This window comes from Podarcis liolepis (assembly GCF_965112155.1).
Source record: "Podarcis liolepis genome assembly, chromosome: 6".
In the NCBI taxonomy this organism is placed as follows: Eukaryota; Metazoa; Chordata; class Lepidosauria; order Squamata; family Lacertidae; genus Podarcis; species Podarcis liolepis.
In genome coordinates this window covers 98,871,280-98,890,739 of record NC_139559.1, presented here as the reverse complement: position 1 = coordinate 98,890,739, position 19,460 = coordinate 98,871,280, and the positions used below count along the sequence as shown (strand labels likewise).

Below are 19,460 nucleotides of genomic sequence, written 5' to 3'. Positions count from 1 at the left end.
TGAGATGGTGTCAAAAGGAGTGGGGAGTGGGGTGGGGCGAGAAAGAAAAAAGCAAGCAGGAAGAGACAGTGCAGTGGTTTCTAAAACCCCTCCTTAGGTTATCTACCTTAACCCACTTTTTGAAGCTTTTAGAAATCATCTTAGTAAAGTTGAAACTTGCACAATTGCTTTGCTGTCTATTTGTATTGTTATGGGTTGGTGGGGGGAACAGGGAGAAGAAGAACTCATATGCAGCATTGGCTGGGGGAGGCTGCGCCCAGAGACCAGGGACCATGGCTGGAGGCTGCTTTAGACCCAAGCTGGATGAAGCTATGAGAGGGGCAACACTGAAGGCTCTAGGTGTAAAGTTGTGTCAATTAAACCATACTTCTTAAAGACACTCATCTCTGCTGTGCCTTGAAACACAACCCTGCCCAGAATCCCTGGAATCTTGCACCGCTTGTGGAGACTGGAGTGGCATGTGCCAGTCTGGTTGCACTTTCCGCTCTCAAAATGGGAAGGAAAGAATGCCATCAAAAATTGCCCCAAAGTGTTTTAAAGAAGAGAAGCTGCATGACCTAACTATCTGGCTTGGGGGCGGAATCTAGATTCCCATTTGAATTAAAAGGACTACCCCTTTTATTTTTATTTTTACTGTCAACAGAATCAACAACATGCCTCCGCCTCTGGTCCAATAAAGAAAGCTTTGGCTAAGCAGGAGTGGATTATTGTGCTCCATTAAGTCCCAGTACTCAAAATAAATTCCTGAGTTTCCAAGTAAAAACAACAAAGAGTCCTATATAGCATGTTAAAGACTAACAAATTTATGATGGCAGAAATGTTCATGGACTTGAGCCCACTCTTAGTTTGCAAGAATATAAAGGAGATTATAAAGTACAGATAGACACACACACACGGCCGGATTTAGATTTGATGAGGCCCTCAGCTACTGAAGGTAATGGGGCCCTTTATATGTCCAGCTGTCCTTTGTCAACAACAAATTGTCGCTGTTTTTTGTGTTGAATATATGCTATATGGTAATTTATGGACCTCATAGGTATCTCAAGCCATTTGCACATAACATATAGGAGCCTACACAACACAAAACACTGTTGCTGTATGTAGGTTTTATTTTATTTGTTTTTTATCTTATATTTTGGAAATGTACATCCAGGTTTTTTTTCCTTTAAATTTTTTGGTGGGCCCCAAGAGAGTGGGGCCCTAAGCTAGAGCTTGTTTAGTTTATACATAAATCTGGCACTGTACACACACACACACACACACACACACACACACACACACACACAGTGCATACCAACAAGGTCGTGGAGCCCAGCCTATTGCCAAGACAGGAAAGTCACCCCCCAAAACATCCCTGAGAGTTGGCCATGCAGCCTCTGCTTATAAAATCCCTAACCAAGAAAAAATCCACCAAGAACCAGCGCCCAAGAAGAGGAGATTGGCAGCTGGCCAGTAGTGAGATTTTCTGAATCCAGGGAGGGGTTCAAGAGGTTGCCCCCTGGATACATCCTGACAAAGAGCACATGACTGCTTCATCCCATGCTCAACCCAACATGGGTCCCTGCCACCTCTCCATTCACCATGTCACTGTGGTCACATAAAATTGCTCTTTGTGCAAATATGGCATGGCAGGCAGCTCCACTGGGGGTTCCAGCTGTCAAGCAGGTAAAGCACCAGCACAACTGCCCACAAATCCCCACACAAGCTGCTCCATGAAACTCCGCGTCACTTGCCACTTTTGTATTCCCCTTGTGCCAATTTAAGCCAAGGAGCAGAAGTTGTATTATTCAGTAGCCTGTGAATAGCATGGCCAGAAGCCAGCAGACCCATGTGATGCTTGCCTCTCCTGGAACAGAATGTCCCGACTTCAGTTGCCTGCTTTAGAGGACACAGATCATCTGCTTCGGACAGAGAATCTGAGCTGCCCATCCACAATTGGATCCCTCGCCCACATGCTCAACAGCCATCTTCTGACTTGTCTGGTGCCCTCAGGTTCAACCCACACTTTTCCTGGTACTATTGTTTCCTGCCTGCTCATGAAGCACTTGAAGACCGACAGCCCAAACAATAATAATACAGTGGTACCTCAGGTTAAGTACTTAATTTGTTCCGGAGGTCCGTTCTTAACCTGAAACTGTTCTTAACCTGAAGCACCACTTTAGCTAATGGGGCCTCCTGCTGCTGCCGTGCCGCCAGAGCACGATTTCTGTTCTCATCCTGAAGCAAAGTTCTTAACCTGAAGCACTATTTCTGGGTTAGTGGAGTGTGTAACCTGAAGCGTATGTAACCTGAAGCATATGTAACCTGAGGTACCATTGTAGGGCCACTTTTGCTCATTTATTCCATTGTTTTTTGTACTTCTTTTGTGCCAATTTCTTTTTACTGGCTGCATTTCTCTTTCTCTGTGGATTTTCATGCGAACCAGTGATGTGCAATTGTTACTATTACCACAGAAATAGTTCCAATCTTGCAGAATCAATTTGGTGCCCTTTACCTTCCTTGACTTTTAACTTCAAAGAGCTGGAATCTATAGGAATGAAGTTTTATCCTCCATTTTACTTTCCTGATGGTCATATTTTGCATGTTTTGTGGACGCTGCTTCTGGTTGTGTTCACCTGCACTTGTGCCTTCCTCCCAAACCTTCGCATTTCATTTTTTTGGTGGAGGAATTAAATTTGTGGCTGTGGTAGGAACATGATTGTGGTGGTATATTAATCCCAACACATGCCAAGGAGCCTTTTGCCCCAATAAATCTTGGTGGGGCTTCTCACCCCACCCCAACCGCTGGGGATCTAACCAAGTCTTTCTTTTCCATCAACATAAATTGAGATCAAGAGCCTGGTTCCCCCAAAATGGCGAGGCGGAGTAAAAGGGTCCTTGGTAGACAGAATATTTCTCCCACAGGTCATTTCTGGGGAATTAGTCAGTCAATGGGGAGATCACACTCTTTATTAACTTGCATGATTAGTCTGCGCAGACGTGGAGGAGCACATGCAGGGAAATGATTTTTTTTTTAAGTGACCTTTCAGTCACCACCCACTTGATTTCGTGTGCATTACTTAAGACCCTGACACTTTTCATTGCATATTGCAGTGGCATGCAACAGTGTTATAAACAAGGGAGACACAGGGTGCATCTGCACAAATCTATTGTCCTGGGCTTTCTAGACAAAGGCCCACACTTTCTCAGTCCATTTCTAAGCGCTTTTTTTGTCCTCCACTGTTTTCCCCAGGAAAACCTGCTCTTTACTGCTGAATCAGAGCAAACATCCATGGGAGTTTTTCCATGGGTTGCCATTTGCTCTGATTCAGCAATAAAGAGTGGTTTTTGTGGGGAAAGCACTGGCGGCGGGGGGGGGGGGAGGTGCTTGGACACAGAGCTTTACAGCCTGGACCTGTTCCTAGAAACATGGCACAAAAGGAAGCCCAGGCATGTTCCGCTGCATGTGTCCTATGAGCAGCAGTGGCGTTGGCAAAAAATGCCAGTCCAGCGATGCACCACAAATAAAGGGGACTTCTGTGTGGATGGCCCCTGGGTTAGGAAGCTGATGGCTCAAATGTCACCTTTCCAGCCATTACTAGTTTCCCCATATGGTGTGCTCTACTCTCCTAGTGCCACAGCCTCCATTTTTCCAGTCAGAGAGAAAGTTGGGAGTGCTTTTCAAGCAACTGCAATTTACTTTCTCCAGCAATGTTCCCTGGCTGGCATAAACAGCTGCCTGGGGCTTGGCATCAGCTCTCGAAAGCCAGGAGATCTAAACCGAGCAGAATGCTGCGTCCAATATTTAGGGCACCTCTCTAGTTTGCTAGATGTGCCACTCCTTACTGACTGAACTGTTTCCCAGTTTGTGATGTGAGTTTGTGACGGGTCTGGTACAGCAAGGGAGCAGTTGGCAAATGTTTGACAAACTAAAATTGGCACATCAGGTTCTCCCCTCTCTTTTCCTGCTGCAAAGCCACCCTGTCTGATAAGGCCCTGCCAGTTCTGCTGCCTCACTTGTTCTCCCTCCCACAGCAAGAAGCAGAACAAACCTTGCAATCATTTCCCCCAGTAACCAGGCTATTTATAACTTCCCTCTCTGAGAAGAAGCTATTGGCTGGCAGTTCTGTGACATGTCAGCTGCCTGCACTTGCTTTTCACAATTTTGAGGACACCTGTCAACACCAGGGTGACATTTCTCTTGCAGTGCACTGACTGTAAACCTCTTAGCTCCAAGTTCTTAGTATGAATGTGTTTGTACAAAGTCAGAAGATGGGTCCATCAAGCCTAGTATTTTCTGCTCTGGTTGGTGGTAGCTCACGAGCACCTCGGGTCTCTTCCAGACTCTCCCCCTGAGATTGTTCTAACCAGAGATGATGGAGGCCTGGTGGACCCGAGGACATTGCAAGCAGAACAGGCCTTCTGCCATGGAGCTCTGGCCAGCCCCTCCCCTCCTTTCACACAGGGCTATGGATACACAGCCAGGTGGTGGACAGATGTTTATACCACCCATCCCCACAATGCACATCTATGTGACCCTGTGGGTAAAGCACATTTGTGGCATATTCTGCTACTTATGGGAGGCAGCATGTGTGCACCCACATTTGTGCTCATGGGAGCTGAAAGATGCTACTCAACTCAGCACAAATGATTTACTGACCACTTTTACCTCTCTATTTTGTTCCTGATCAGGAGGGGTGGACTTTAGCAACCTTTCAGAGCCAAAAAAATGGCACTCATAACTCCTCACCATATCCACATTCATGTCCTTTTATTTCATGACTGCTGGTTTTCTCAGGAGCCTTTGATGAGAGACTTTGTCAAAAGCCTTTTTCAAGTCCAGATATATAATCTGGACATCTCCTTATCTCTAAGAGTCTCCAAACACTTTAAAAGGATAGTGAGGCAGAGCTCCTTCTCCTGCAGAGTCCGGGCTGATTCTTCCTGGGCAGGGTGGGCAGCCTGAGCCCTGCTAGTCTTGCTGGTCCTGGCAATGAACAAAAGCCCCAAGTAAACACACTCCTGGGAACCCGAGGAGTACAAGAAGCCATGGCACAGGTCCCACAGCCCTCCACTCGCATGCACTGCTGGTCAAATTGGGGTCTGTATTGTATGTGGTACTATCCTTGAGGTGGCCTTCAATCCTAGGCAGTGGCATGAGCCTCGCCCACCTCCATAACCCAGGCCGTCGATTGCGCTGAGGAGGGGAGGAGGGGCTGATTGAGCTGAGGAGGGGAGCAGCTCTGCTGTGGGCTGGCTCTTCCTCACCTGTTGGGGTTCTTCTTGGTTTGCTCACTGGAACTCCCTCCCACTGGAGATGAGACTACTGAACGTGTTCACTGTTTTTAGATGTCAGGCAAAGATGCCTTTCTTCCATCAGGCCATGGAGGTGGTTGGTTTAAAAACTGGCTTCTTTTGAAGCTGGACTGCTGTGATGTTAATTATTTTTATGTAATATTGCTGTATTGTATTTTAATTCATTGTGTGCCACCCTGGGAACCTTCTGGTTAAGATAATGATACTATTTTTTATTTTTAGCTATGTAGAAGTCGTTCTGAAGCATGAAATTGCAGTGAACTGGGGAAGAAGAGGAATGCTAATTGTGTGCTTGGGAACCAAAGGAATTCACATGACTGTCTAAAGGGAGAGCCCTCAGGGCAGCCCGTCCATCCCATTTTGCTGCTTGAGGCGAAACAGGGAGGTGCTGCCTATGGCCATGAGATCTCACCGGAAGAAGCCACTGCAGGACCCTGGCTGGGGCACCTGCGGGGACACCACCCTGTGGATTCTGACACCTGAGGTGGCCCCTTCAGCCATCCTTATGACTGGGCTGGCACTGGGGGCCCTGCAAAATCTTTAGGTCCAGGGTCTTAAATTGCCTAACTGTATTGTGGAATCCCAGTCCTGGGCCAGGGCTGCAATATCTTAAAGAATCAGGGGAACAAGACTTGCTGTCCAGACTCCCAGCATGTTCATTCAAATGAACTGCCACATGCGGTGTGATAACAGAGAAGGAATCCTAAGTTCATTTTCATATTCAGCAGAAATATCCTGGCATGATATTACTGGAGAAATAAGTGGATCATCATCATCAGTTGGCCCAACCTTTTTTTGCATCTCTCGATGTAAATATTGAGTCTGAAAGACGAGGCCACTTCCAATTTTAATATCAACTTTAAAGTACAGTTGTTGTATAAGAAGCAGCAGTCAAATGAAGTAACTGATAGTTTTCCCCCCAGAGATGCGGTCAGTCAATGGAGTCAAAGGCAGATGAAAGACCAACACATGTGACATGCAGGTTTTTATAAATAAGATAATTAAAAAACAAAAGAGGGGTCAATTGTGCTATGTCCCTTGTGAAAGTCAGCTTTCATGGGGATAGAACCTGTTTCTCTTCAATCCATGCTGAACAACATTGTGTTGAGGGGACATCAAAAAAACTTACTGGGTCAGCATGTGGGCAGCTATCCCAGCCACTTTTCTTAAAGATGGGGAATTATACTATAAGTCCAGCAGTCAGCTGTCAACATTTCACTTAAATTAATTGTCATACACGAAGGGACCATAACTGGCACCTATCAATCTGCGTCAATATAGGAAAAAACCAGGCAATATCCTGTCTCCCCTTCCACTTTGCCTTGGTAAGTCTCTTAGTCAGAGTCATAGCTGGGTGATCTTGCGCCCCTGGCAGAACCGCACAGATTGGGCCCCTCCCCAGTCACTGAAGAAGAAGAAGAGTTTGGATTTGATATCCCACCTTTCACTCCCCTTCAGGAGTCTCCAAGCGGCTAACAATCTCCTTTCCCTTCCTCCCCCACAACAAACACTCTGTGAGGTGAGTGGGGCTGAGAGACTTCACAGAAGTGTGACTAGCCCAAGGTCACCCAGCAGCTGCATGTGGAGGAGCGGAGACGTGAATCCGGTTTCCCAGATTACGTGACTACCGCTCTTAACCACTACACCACACTGGCTCTCACACTGACAAATTAACTCTTCTTTCCGCCTCTCCTCTAACCCCCACCCCCACCCATTCAATTCACCCTCTATTTAAAACCTTTTCTTATCAGGCAATAATTGATATTTATATTTTTAGGTATATTTATGGACATATTTCTAGGTGGTTTTTTTTGGGGGGGGGCTCGCCTGCACCCCTGGCAGGGGCCCACCTCACCACCCCCTAGCTACAGCCCTGCTCTTAATAAGACATTCTACTTGTATTTCTATTTACTGCTTCATGAATCACAACAGGTGCTACCTGGGCCTCTTAAAGAGTGCCATTAAGCATATTTTCAAAATGTTAGCTCCATTTTGACATTGGAATTTGACCTCCATAGCTGGCTTTGTTTTCCAAAGTCCCTGCGTATCTGTCACCATGTATGTGCCTAGCTAACTGCCTCCTTGCTGTAAGATACTTAAAAAACTGAAATGAGAGAAAGGATGCTGTGAAAACCAGCCTCCTCCGCCCTGGTGAGACTTGTCCTCCTTGTGGGGGTCCAGAGGCCAGGTGCCAGGCAGATTCTGGCCCCAAGCTCTGGTCCTCATTGCACCCCTGTTGGGACTAGAACTAGTAGAGCACCGTGAATGCCATCTTAGGTTTAAGTGTCGTAGGTTTCAATCTTAGGTTTAAGTAGAAGATTGGGGGTATGTTGTAGGCTAGGGTACACCCTTGGTTAACCCGGAGCACTGGCAAGGCTCCCTGGCCCTTGCCGCCACACCAAACAAATGGAGCGTGTGCACTAGAAAGTCATCACATTCTCCTGCAGCTGCACATTGCAAAAGAAGGTTGATAGTGGTCAGCAAGCTGCTTTTCAGATAAGCTTCCCACCATTTCTGACACTCACTCTGAGAAAACCCTGGCAAACTTCAGAGAACCACCAAGTCTTCCCAGGGGCGCCGACTTATAAAAAATATTGGGGGGGCCCATACCGGGGTCCTGCCGCTGGTTCGCTCGGGTAGCCGGGAGAACGCAGTTCGAGGTGGCGGTGTTGGGGAGAGACCCTCGCTCAGGGCGCCACGAGACTTGGCGGCCGGCGGCCTATCTGGGGGGTTTTGGAGCGTATTTCGGCGGAGCGATTGGGGAGGAGGGGGCTTGTTGCCGGATTCTTCAGCTGGGCCGGAGATCCGCTGCTGGGGGTCCCTGGGCCGAGTTGTGAGCACGGCCTGCTGAAGGGAGATCCAGCCGATTGCGCGACGGGGATGGCCGGGGCTCTCCGGCTAGGGCGCGCGGCTGGCTGGCGAGGGAGCAGGTGGGGAGGAGGCGGGGGTCCTCACTCTCTTAGGAAACGCACCCGTGCGCCCGATTGCCACGAAGTCCAAAGGGTGCGTGTGTGGAATTAAAAAGCAAAAACGAGATACGGGCAGGGCAGGCAAAGAGTTTTCTGCAAGAGGATGGAGGGCAGGTTGAAGAGAAAATCACTCAGGATGAGACAGTCAAATCAGCCATGATAAAATGGGCTCAGGATATTGGGTATAACATCATGTTTGAGGACTGGGAAAGGTTATGGACCACCGGAATGAAATTCACGGCATGTAATGCCTTGAAGGAAAATATTATGAAAATGATTTATAGGTGGTACATGACCCCAGTCAAGCTTGCAAAAATATATCACCTGTCTGATAATAAATGTTGGAAATGTAAGGAGGCTGAAGGGACATTCTTTCACCTCTGGTGGACTTGTCCAAAAGTGAAGTCCTTCTGGGAAATGATCTATAATGAGTTAAAAAAGGTATTTAAGTATACCTTTCCCAAGAAACCAGAGGCCTTCCTCTTGGGCATTGTTGGCCAGAAAGTGTTAAAGAAGGATAGAACTTTCTTTATGTATGCAACTACAGCAGCAAGAATACTTATCTCAAAATATTGGAAGACACAAGATTTGCCCACACTGGAAGAGTGGCAGACGCAATTGATGGACTACATGGAACTGGCTGAAATGACTGGCAGAATCCGAGATTTGGGAGAAGAAACAACGGAAGAGGACTGGAAAAAATTTAAGGACTATTTACAAAAACAATATAAGTTGTATGAATGTTAAAAATTTACACGATTCGGAAACTATAGCTTCAGCAATTAGATTTGGGAAACAGGAAATTATATTTTAAGTAAGAAAAGGTCAAAATCTAAGGTAATACTATGTTTAATTTAAGATATAAGTAACTGATGAAAAGTATGTTAAATTTAGAGGTATAGTATTTGAAAAGTACAAAATAAGGTACGAAACAAGGTAATAATTTGCTGATATCTTTATTATAAAGAATGCAGGGTAAGGGAGATGCAAGGAAGTCCAGTTAGTTATATAAAAAATGTGTTGAATGGTTGGTTTTCTTTTCTTTTCTTCTTTTTCTTTTTTTCTTTTTCTTGTTCTTTTACTTTTTTCTTCAGTGTATGTTTCTAACTTTGTATTTGAAAACTTAATAAAATATTTATAAAAAAAGAAGAAGAGAAAATCCTTTCGCTTTTCTGGGGCACAGGGAAGTCTCAGAGCCGGAGGTTGGGGAAGGGACCCCCTTTGCTCTGCCCTCTTCTCCCGTCTTAGATTCGCATGGGGGTCCCCGCCCGAGCTTGCCTGGCCACCGGGCCACACAAGGGCCGCGCTCTACGCGGCGCACCTTGCTAGCCGCGCAGCTGTCCTCCGCGGCTGTGGAGCGGCCCTGCGCCGGTGCCCAGCCCCTCTGGGCGCCCGCTGCGCTGCCAATGACAAGCGGGCGACGTCGCGGGCGGGGAAGGCGTCGCTTTCTTTCCCGATCCTTCATCCTCCCAGTCTTCCAGCCCTTTTTTGGGTTGGAAGCTCGTCTCGTTCGCCCTTCTCCTTTCTTCACCCTGCGCGCAATTTTCCTCCCTCGTCTCCCTCCCCATTTCTCCTTCCTTCCTTCCTTCCTTCCTGACTGACTGACGGGCTTGGGCTCGGGCTCAGGCTCGGGCTCCAGGTCGGGCTCGGGCAGCCACAGCGTCGGCGGTGTTGGCGATCGGCGGCGCGGGGGGATGGCCCTCCCGGGGGAGCCGGCGGTGCTCAATGGGGTTGCCAAGGAGACAGGCCGGCCGCCCCCCTCCCCCGGCCCGGCGCCCCCCGCCGCACCGGTGCCCGTTATCGAGCTGGTGCGCGCCGGGCGCCCTATAAAAGCCGCGGACGCGCCCACCGCCGCCCGAGATTATTGGGGGGGCTGAGCCCCCCCAAACAAATTTTTGAGGGGGCTCGGGCCCCCTCAGGCCCCATGGAGTCGGCGCCTATGAGTCTTCCTTCAAACACAGTTTGAAAACCACAGTTTAAAAATATTGTTGCATATTCCCCTCTTCTCTGAGTAGTAGAGAAGTTTACAGGGTTGGGGGAAAGTACTGGAAATGGACCTAAAAGTTTATTATGAGGCATCTTGTTTTTGCTGGTTGAGAGATTGGATAACATTGGATAATACAGATGTATTGGATTTAGAGGGATTTGACGCGTATTTGTGGTACGATAAGGGACGCGGGTGGCGCTGTGGGTAAAACCTCAGCGCCTAAGACTTGCCGATTGCATGGTCGGCGGTTCGAATCCCCGTGGCGGGGTGCGCTCTCGTTGCTCGGTCCCAGCGCCTGCCAACCTAGCAGTTCGAAAGCACCCCCGGGTGCAAGTAGATAAATAGGGACCGCTTACTGGCGGGAAGGTAAACGGCGTTCCGTGTGTGCTGCGCTGGCTCACCAGATGCAGCTTTGTCACGCTGGCCACGTGACCCGGAAGTGTCTGCGGACAGCGCTGGCTCCCGGCCTCTAGAGTGAGATGAGCGCACAACCCTAGAGTCTGGCAGGACTGGCCCGTACAGGCAGGGGTACCTTTACATTTACCTAAGGTTAAAATACATAGAGGTTTTTTAAATCACACTATTGGTGCTGTGGGTTAAACCACAGAGCCTGGGACTTGCCAATCAGAAGGTCGGCAGTTCGAATCCCCGCGACGGGGTGAGCTCCCGTTGCTCGGTCCCAGCTGCTGCCAACCTAGCAGTATGAAAGCACGTCAAAGTGCAAGTAGTCCCGCTCTGGCGGGAAGGTAAACGGCGTTTCCGTGCGCTGCTCTGGTTCGCCAGAAGCGGCTTAGTCCTCCTGGCCACATGACCTGGAAGCTGTACGCCGGCTCCCTCGGCCATTAAAGCGAGATGAGCGCTGCAACCCCAGAGTTGGCCATGACTGGACCTAATGGCCAGGGGTCCCTTTACCTTTACCTATTAGGGAATCATTATATGAGGTTTGGAGTAGATACAAAACATTGTTAGAATGCAAAACTCTGTGATGGCTTTCTCCATTGTAAGCCTTTGCCGTAAAAAAGAAAAACGTGGGAAGTGAATGGGCAACATACGAAGACCTGTTAATCGAAGTGGATAATAAACTAAAGGTAAAGCCATTTGAAGAACTGAAAGAAAAACTAACTGATTGGTTGCAGTATCACCAATTGCAGGATGTATTCAGAGAAGATAGCAAAAGAACTGGGTTTGGTAGCACAAAATCAAAAATAGAGACTGAAATGCTGAGTAGTAAAAGGAAAATATTGTCAAAAATGTATAAGCTATTACACACAAAGGATGAGGAGGAAAAAAGTGTTATGATTAAATGGGCCCAGGATCTGGGACATAATATTGATTTTGAAAAATGGGGAAAATTATGGACCAAAACAATTAAATTTACAGCATGTATGTCACTCAAAAAAAACTTATTGAAGATGATGTATCGATGGTACATGACACCAGCGAAACTTGCAAAAATGTATAGAAATCAAGATAGAAATTGTTGGAAATGTAAGGAGAAGGAGAGGAATTTCCTCCATATGTGGTGGACGTGTACTGAGGTGAAAACTTATTGGGACATAATTTACAATGAATTAAAAAAGATCTTTAAATATAATTTCAGTAAAAAAACAGAGTTATTTTTGCTAGGTCTAATTGGAGATGATTTTTTTTTTTTTTAAGATGTGAATACTTTTATGTATGCCACAATGGCCGCAAGGATACTTTTGGCTCAGAAATGGAAATCACAGGAGATTCCAACATTGGAAGAATGGCGGAGTAAGATGGTGGAATATGTTGAGTTAGCAAAGCTGACAGGGAAGATCCGGAATCAGCACGACGAACTGTTTCAAAAGGATTGGAGCAAATTTATATTATATATGAAAGAATATTGTAAACATCTGAAAACGTTTGTAGCTTTGAGTTGAAATGTTTTGTAATGACAATATAAGGAACTGATTTACATTTAACAAGGGGAAATATAAAAATTAGAGAAGGTAAAAAAGTGGTTATAGAAATGCTAGATTAAAGTAAATATATATTGAAGTCCAGAAGAGGGGTGGGAGGAGGTCGATGCTCTGGTAAGAACGAGGTTTGAGTTTATTGATGTATGTATGGATATTGTGATTACAAAAATTGAAAATGCAATAATTTTTTTTTTAAAAAAGGAAACAGATATAATTTTTGAAACACTTGCTGATTTACAAATATATGGGTGACAAGTAGCAGTACTTCTCCGTACGGCAGCATCCCCTTCCCCAAAGCGGCAGCAGCAGACCCTTCACATCCTTCCTCCTCTGATATTTCTGACCAACAACCAAAAGTCACACTTTCCTCTCCTTTGGATACATTCCAATGTCCAAACTTTCTTTCAGCATCCGCTCATGCAGGCGGAATTGACCCATTAGCCAGGAACCCCCCAAAATCAAATCCATAAATCAAGCACCTTCCACAAACAAATCTTTTAGAGAAACCCATTTGCTTGCAACTATTATCCTCACAAGATGAGTTTCAATTGCCCAGATACTGCATTTTTATATTTCGATGCTATACATTCTGTTCTGTTGTCACACAGTGTTTTATTCTCCAATGCTCATGTTTTCAGAATTCTAAGTTTGGTGCACATTAACAAAGTTGTCTGATTGAATTACCAAGAAGAACATAAAAGGCTATTATACTCAGTGCTGCAGTTTGTTCCCAAAGTGAAAAAACACAAACTCTGCAGGTTCAATGGCTATCTCTGGAGGGTACGTGCAAATTTCTCACCTCTTCTCGTGTTTTCCACGAGGCTCCCCACACCCCCCATATTTCAAAACCCTCCTCCAGGCAGTGATAACTAGCAGTGAACCCCAGACGACTCCTGTCCGAAGGACAGACTCCAGCCAGAGCCCAACTTCTAAGTGACACCATGGCAGAACTGCCAGCCCAGGCAGCAGCCCAACGCACTGAAGCATCGTCAGCTCCATGAAGTGACTTTTCTTCAGTTGAGTAGTATAGAAAACTCTTGCCCAGCTCTGCCTCCAGGGCCAAACGAGCTCAGACTCTGCAGTCCCCAGGCCCTGCAGGGCTGTTTGCTCACCCGTCTGTGGACGTCCTCCCCGCTGGCCTCATACTTCTGCTGCATGCGCTCCTCCAAGAAGTAGATGCGCAGCTTGAGGCTGAAGTTCTCCTTCTTCAAGTCATTGAGGTGCTGAGACAGAGTACGGTAGCCATTAGACATGGTGGGCGATCCATGGGGTGGAAATCTCCTCTCACCCCTTTTACTGCAGTAACATTGTGAAGCCGAGAAAAGAGGGGAAGCCCAGAGAAATGGGCTACAGCCACAAGGCCTGGGATGCCTATGGAGACATTGGGATGAGCTCAAAGCTCTGGGCGTCAGCTGCCTTTCAGCTCTGGGGCTGCTGCTCAACTCTGGGGCAGAGTGCAGCTCCATTTCTTTTTTTACCTCCAGGAGGTATTTGAGGAATCCTTGGCAGGCGCTCATCCTGCAAGAACCCCTTCGCAAGTGGTGTAATCTGAGACAGGCTGTGGAGGGATCTGCAACCGTCCCTCGCCAACTGCAGAAGATTAGCAGCTCCGAGGGAAACAGGGCGGCTAGGGCAGCCCCACTCGCTGCAGAGGGAGACAGAGAGATTGTGCCTGGGCCAGGTGTGGGATGAGTAACATGATCAAGGCACAGCACGGCGGGGAAGGAGAGGAGAACCCCCTCAAATGCCACTGGAGATCTGGTTCCATCACATAATCCTGCATCTGAGGAAAGGAAAGAACTCTCCGCTCCCTTCCCTTCATGGGCCTAGTGAGCCCTAAAATTTCCAAGGCTCAGGTGGACCTCCAAACAAGGCCTGTGACCAGGCTTGCAAACCTTGCCAGTATTTCAGTGGCCCAGCAACTAATATAAACTGTCAGGTGAGCAGTAGTGAGGCCTGAAGAGCCAGAAAATCTGCAATTCCTTGGTTCCCACTCAGATACACCAGTATTGTTCCACCCTTCCAGGTTAAGATTCATTCCACAAGGTATGGGGTGGGGGGCAGAAATTATTAAAGCTTCCTCTAGGCTGCTGCTATACTTCTCCCCACCTGGCAGTCAAACCATGCTGACCTCTCTGCAAACTTGGCAGACATTCTATTAGAAATTTGCAGGAGGATTGTACATTTGGGAAAGGACTGTGATGTATTTCACAGGATAGCTCAAATCACAATAGATTCTGCTTGTTGCATAAGAATCCCATCGTCCCATTAATCAGTGCTGGAAAAATGCAATATCTTCAAAACAAAAGCACTTCTACCTGGAGGGGAGAGGGATTTTTAGTCTTGCTGTTTCAGTCCCAGGACAGGGAATTTCCAGCGGACTCAGGGACAATATGTGGTTTGACTGTTTGGGGGCCATGCTTCCAGACTGCTTACCTTTTCAAAATCCCTCAGCGTTTGGGTCTGTGCTGTGGTGCTCTCGTCAAAGGCTCCTGGGAGGCGGCTCTCGACAAGGGCTGTCTCCAAGCCACTCAGAACTTTGGGCTGCACCGGCACCATGGAGCAAGCCACATCCAAGTCCTCGGTGCTGGGCGTCTGCAGCAAAGGACCCGTGTTGAAGAAGCTCAAGATCTGTGGCTGGATCTGGCATCTCTGCTGCGTGGCATCAACAAAGGCTGGGGAGCAGCAAGGAGAGAGGTGCATTCAGACCATGGGGATCTCTGCGTCACAGCAAAACGTCATCACAACACCAGACAAAACCCTAGAGCACTGGCACTAGAAAGCCAGGAGATCAGAAGCGCATTCTCCTGCAAGTTCCTCTCTCATGCAGTCTATTTAAAACGGAAGGTACTTTCTGGCCAAGGCAGGGGTTACACGGGAGTAGGGTCAAGGGTTGGCATGGCTGGGCATCTGCCAACAAAGAGTCCCCTGAACCTGCTGCCATGAGAAGGAGCCAACATTTGTTTCACACTTGCATTACAAAGACAGGAAAACAAAGAAAGAACTCGTAGGAATGGAGGATGGAGACAGCAGAGCACTGAGCAAGGTATGGAAAATGGCAGTAGATATGATCCAAGACACACACCACCTTCCCTTTAAGTGGTGGTGCTGAGGGTCATCAGGGAGAAATATAACTAATGGGGAACATGATAGAGATTCATGAAAAGTATGTCTGTTGATAAGGTGAAAAAAGTATCTGTAGAACTCTTGAGTTTCCCAAAGAAATAGAATCAGATTAAGGGCTGACAAAACAAAGTCATTTGTTTCTTTTTTACATAATGCATTAGTAATTTATGGGATCTGCTGCCACAAAATGGCTTTAAAATTTACTAGACACTGAGGCTGACAAATGCACAGAGGTCAATTGTGATCCTGGCTAAAGCCACCAAGTTTGGTGTCCATGTACCAGGGAATTCCAGCTGGGGGGGGGGGGCAGGACTGCTGTCATCATGCCATCCTGGTCCAATTCCCAAAATCATTTGGTTGGCCACTGCTGGAAAAGGATCTTAGATCACTTGATTCATCCTGCAAGCATGTTCTCCTTATACTCCTATAGAGACAGGGAGGCAGGAAAGGAGCTACAGGGCCTTTTTAGGGATGGCCTGTTCCACAGAGTGGTCCACTGGCCTGGAATGCTTTTCCTACAATATGTTGCATGTTCCTCAAAACCCTCATTCCTATAATGAAGTAAAAGCTCCCTTTGAGGAGCAGTTTATTCTCCTCGTCGGCTGGGATGTGCTGTCTTATAGGAAGCCATAGATGGCAGGCTTCCGGGTTTAGCGCCATCGGTAATGGCGGAATCCTTCTGACTAGGAGGGATTTGCCTTGGGGGAATCGGGTCTTGCCGCTACGGCGAAAGTGGAGACCCTCCAAAAATCACAGGCGGGTGAAGCCCCCCAAATTCACAGGGAATCATCTATGGGTTCCGGAGCGAAGCAGGTGAGCGGCGCGGTACTGTGAATGACTGCTTCTCCCCCAGAGTGAAGCCGCACAGCCGTTACCGGAGAGCGCTGACTTCTTCTTGTGAAAATTTGACTACTAAAGTAATTACCCATGAGTAGGGGAAATTTGGAAATACAAAAGAGACTTAATTTGATACCGAAGCGGAGAAGGTTTAAACAGGAAGTCCACCTCCCGCTTCTGTAAACAGATCAAAGCAAAGAGAAAGCAAGCTAAAGCCTGGAGAAATTGATTGGAAAGGACTAAATTTCTAACACCAAAATATTGTACCCCCCCCCCAGGAAGTAGGGGCAGGAGGGGGGAAGTTGTGGACTGTATATATCTGCAAGAGAGAGGGAAAAAACTTTAAAATCCACCGCTCTAAACTTGGGAACGGCTGCCAACAGACAAAGACTGCCGTGCTTTGAACTGAGCTTTGATTGCGAACAGGAGACTTGCTGACAGTTAGTTCAGTAAGAGAGATACATTGTGGCCAGCTTCCTCTGCTGTTGCCAAGAAAGAGGGAAAGTAACTGTAAAGTAACAAAAATTGGAATTGTTTATTGACTGAGTTTAAAAGAGTTTTTTCTGGACTATTGCAACTGTTTCCCCCTAGAGAGAGATTTTGATACTGCTAAATTGTTACCAGGGGAATTTTCCACTTGTGAAGACAAACTGCGTAGCTGGGACTGACCTTGGCTTCTCTATTGTTTAAGTGTTATGGCAGATGGGAGAGAAAAAGTAGATTCACAATTCCCAGACAAAACAACAAGGTCTGGGAAGATCTGGGCGTGAAGATTGCTGGCCTTCCTACTTCATCAGTGACTGTACCATCACAACCTAAACCTAGTGGAATGTCATCAGAAGATACTCTGGTGGCTGCTTTGGCCAAGATTAATGAATCTTTGGAGAAACTTAATAAAAGGGCTGAAGAGACAAATAAAAGGGTCGAAGAGACAAAGGTGATAGTCGATGAGACAAAATCGAAGGTAGATGCAGCAACTACTAAAATTGACCTAAATACAGAAAGTTTAAACAGTTTGGGACAAAAGGTGAACACCAACACGAAATCTATTCAGAAACTGCTGCAGGAATCAATTTTGACCCAACAGACAGCAGAGGAAGCCAAGAAGATAGCTGATGCCGTGGAATTCAAGACAACCCAATTGGAAACAGAGAAAGTCCCAGATTTGGAGAGGCAAATTAAGGAACAGAAATTGATGCTTTCTATGATTGAATTAAAAGAAAAACAGACGAATTTAAGGATTAGAGCAGTACCCGAATTGGAGAAGGGCAGTTTGATAGACTTTTTGACACAGGAATTTGCAGAGTTTTGGAAGTCGGATTTGAAAGAAGATTTTAAAATCGTGAGGGCCTTCAGACTGGGAAGAGGAGGAAAGAAGATCAAAATAAGAGATTGTCTGATTACTCTCCGATCTAAGGAAGAGAGAGATAAAATTTTGGGATTGCACTTTCAGACTCCTTTGATAATTCTGCAGTCAAGAGTGGAAATCTTTAAAGATATACCGAAACATCTTTTGGATCTTAGGTCCAATTTTGGAGATTTGCTTGCCCTTCTGAGAAGGAACAAAATTATCTTCAGGTGGGAATTCCCTCAAGGTTTATCCTTTAGCTTTAAAGGAAGGAAGATAAAAATAAGATCAGTGGAGGAAAAAGACAAGTTTTTGAGAGACCACAGAGAAGATCTGCAGAAAGAACTTGGAAAAGAGCCAGGAGCTTTGGACAGAAGTTCACCAAAAAGAGGGAAACCGACACCATTGCCAGAATTAAAACAAGTACTGGGTGCTGAAGGAGGAGTAGCAGAGTAACTACATCATGGCTTTGCAAGTATTAAGCTGGAATGTGAATGGACTCAACTCCCCGGAAAAGAGACGGAGAGTCTTTCATTTATTAAAAAAGAACAATTGGACTTGATTTGTTTACAAGAAACACATGTGATAAAGCTACATAGGAAGATTCTAAGTAATAAAAGATTAGGACATGAATTTATCTCATCAGATAAAGTAAAGAAAAGAGGAGTAGTACTTTATGCAAAGGGGAGCCTATCACCGAAATTCTTATTTAAAGATGATCAAGGAAGATTTGTTGCAATTGAAATTCAATCACAAGGAGAGAAATTTTTGATATTAGGTATTTATGCACCAAATGAGGGGAAATCGGAATTTTTTAAGAAGCTACACGAGATTCTGATGGACTATTTGGACTATAATATGATTTTGATGGGAGACATGAATGGAGTAGTGTCTACTAATATGGACAAGGCACAGAGACAGGTAGTAACAAAAGATGGTAGACTACCAAAGACGTTCTTTGATATGACTGACAATATGGACTTAGTTGATATTTGGAGAACTAAGAACCCCATGGGAAGAGAAGGAACTTTCTATTCTGAGGCCAAAATGACATGGACAAGAATCGACCAAATTTGGGTAACTAGGGGGCTGGCTCCGAAGACTAGAAAAGTGGAAATTTGTCCTAAAACCTGCTCCGACCACAATGCAGTGAAGATGGAAATGAAACTAATACCAATTGGTTCCTTTAGATGGAGGATGAATGACACTTTGTTTAGGAATGAAGAAGTGACTAAAAAGGCTCAAAAGAACTTGAGAGACTATTTTGAGATAAATTTGAACACCACAGTTGAAAAAAGAGTAATCTGGGACGCAAGTAAAGCAGTCATGAGAGGGTTTTTGATACAGCAGAATGCAATTAAGAAAAAAATTCAAAATGAAAAAAAGGATAAAATTCTGGAGAAAATAAAGGAAGGAAAAAAGAGACTGAGAGCAAAACCGAAATCACAGGAGATCCTGAAAGAGATAAAGTTATATCAAGTACAATACACGAAATTGATCAATCAGGAAATTGAATGGAAGATCAAACAGATAAGACAAAAGACATTTGAATCGGCAAATAAATGTGGGAAATTGCTGGCTTGGCAAATTAAAAAAAAAGACAAAAGCTTAATACTATCACCAATTTGGAAGTGCATAGAAAGATTATACAGAATCCAGTGGAGATTAGGAAGTGCTTTCAGAGGTATTTTAAACATCTATATACGCAGGAGACCCAGAAAGAAATGGACATTGACTGATTTTTGAAAACAAATGGATTACAAAAAATCTCTCAAGAAAATAAGCTAATGCTGAATTATAAAATAACAGACCAGGAGGTTGAAGGGGCCATTCAAAACATGCAATTGGGCAAATCCCCAGGGCCGGACGGTTTGACCGCAAGATATTACAGATCTTTGAAAGAATGGTTAGTACGGCCTTTAAAAGATGTTTGTAATGAAATATTGGAAGGGGAA

General features: G+C 45.8%; 1 protein-coding gene across 11 annotated transcripts in view; it reads right to left on the bottom strand.

The window, feature by feature from the left end:
• PDE4DIP (phosphodiesterase 4D interacting protein) overlaps positions 1-19,460 on the bottom strand; it is a 107,962-nt gene that overhangs the window by 73,270 nt on the left and 15,232 nt on the right. For 6 of the 11 annotated variants that reach the window (XM_083507002.1, XM_083507008.1, XM_083506999.1 and 3 more), the window contains 2 exons: positions 14,631-14,869; positions 13,307-13,417 (listed from right to left, as the gene is read on the bottom strand). In XM_083507002.1, the coding sequence (XP_083363128.1) occupies positions 13,307-13,417; positions 14,631-14,869 (350 nt within the window). Of the gene's footprint in view, positions 1-13,306; positions 13,849-14,630; positions 14,870-19,460 lie in introns of those variants that run through there. The other 5 variants (XM_083507007.1, XM_083506998.1, XM_083507006.1 and 2 more) reach the window with 2 other exon arrangements.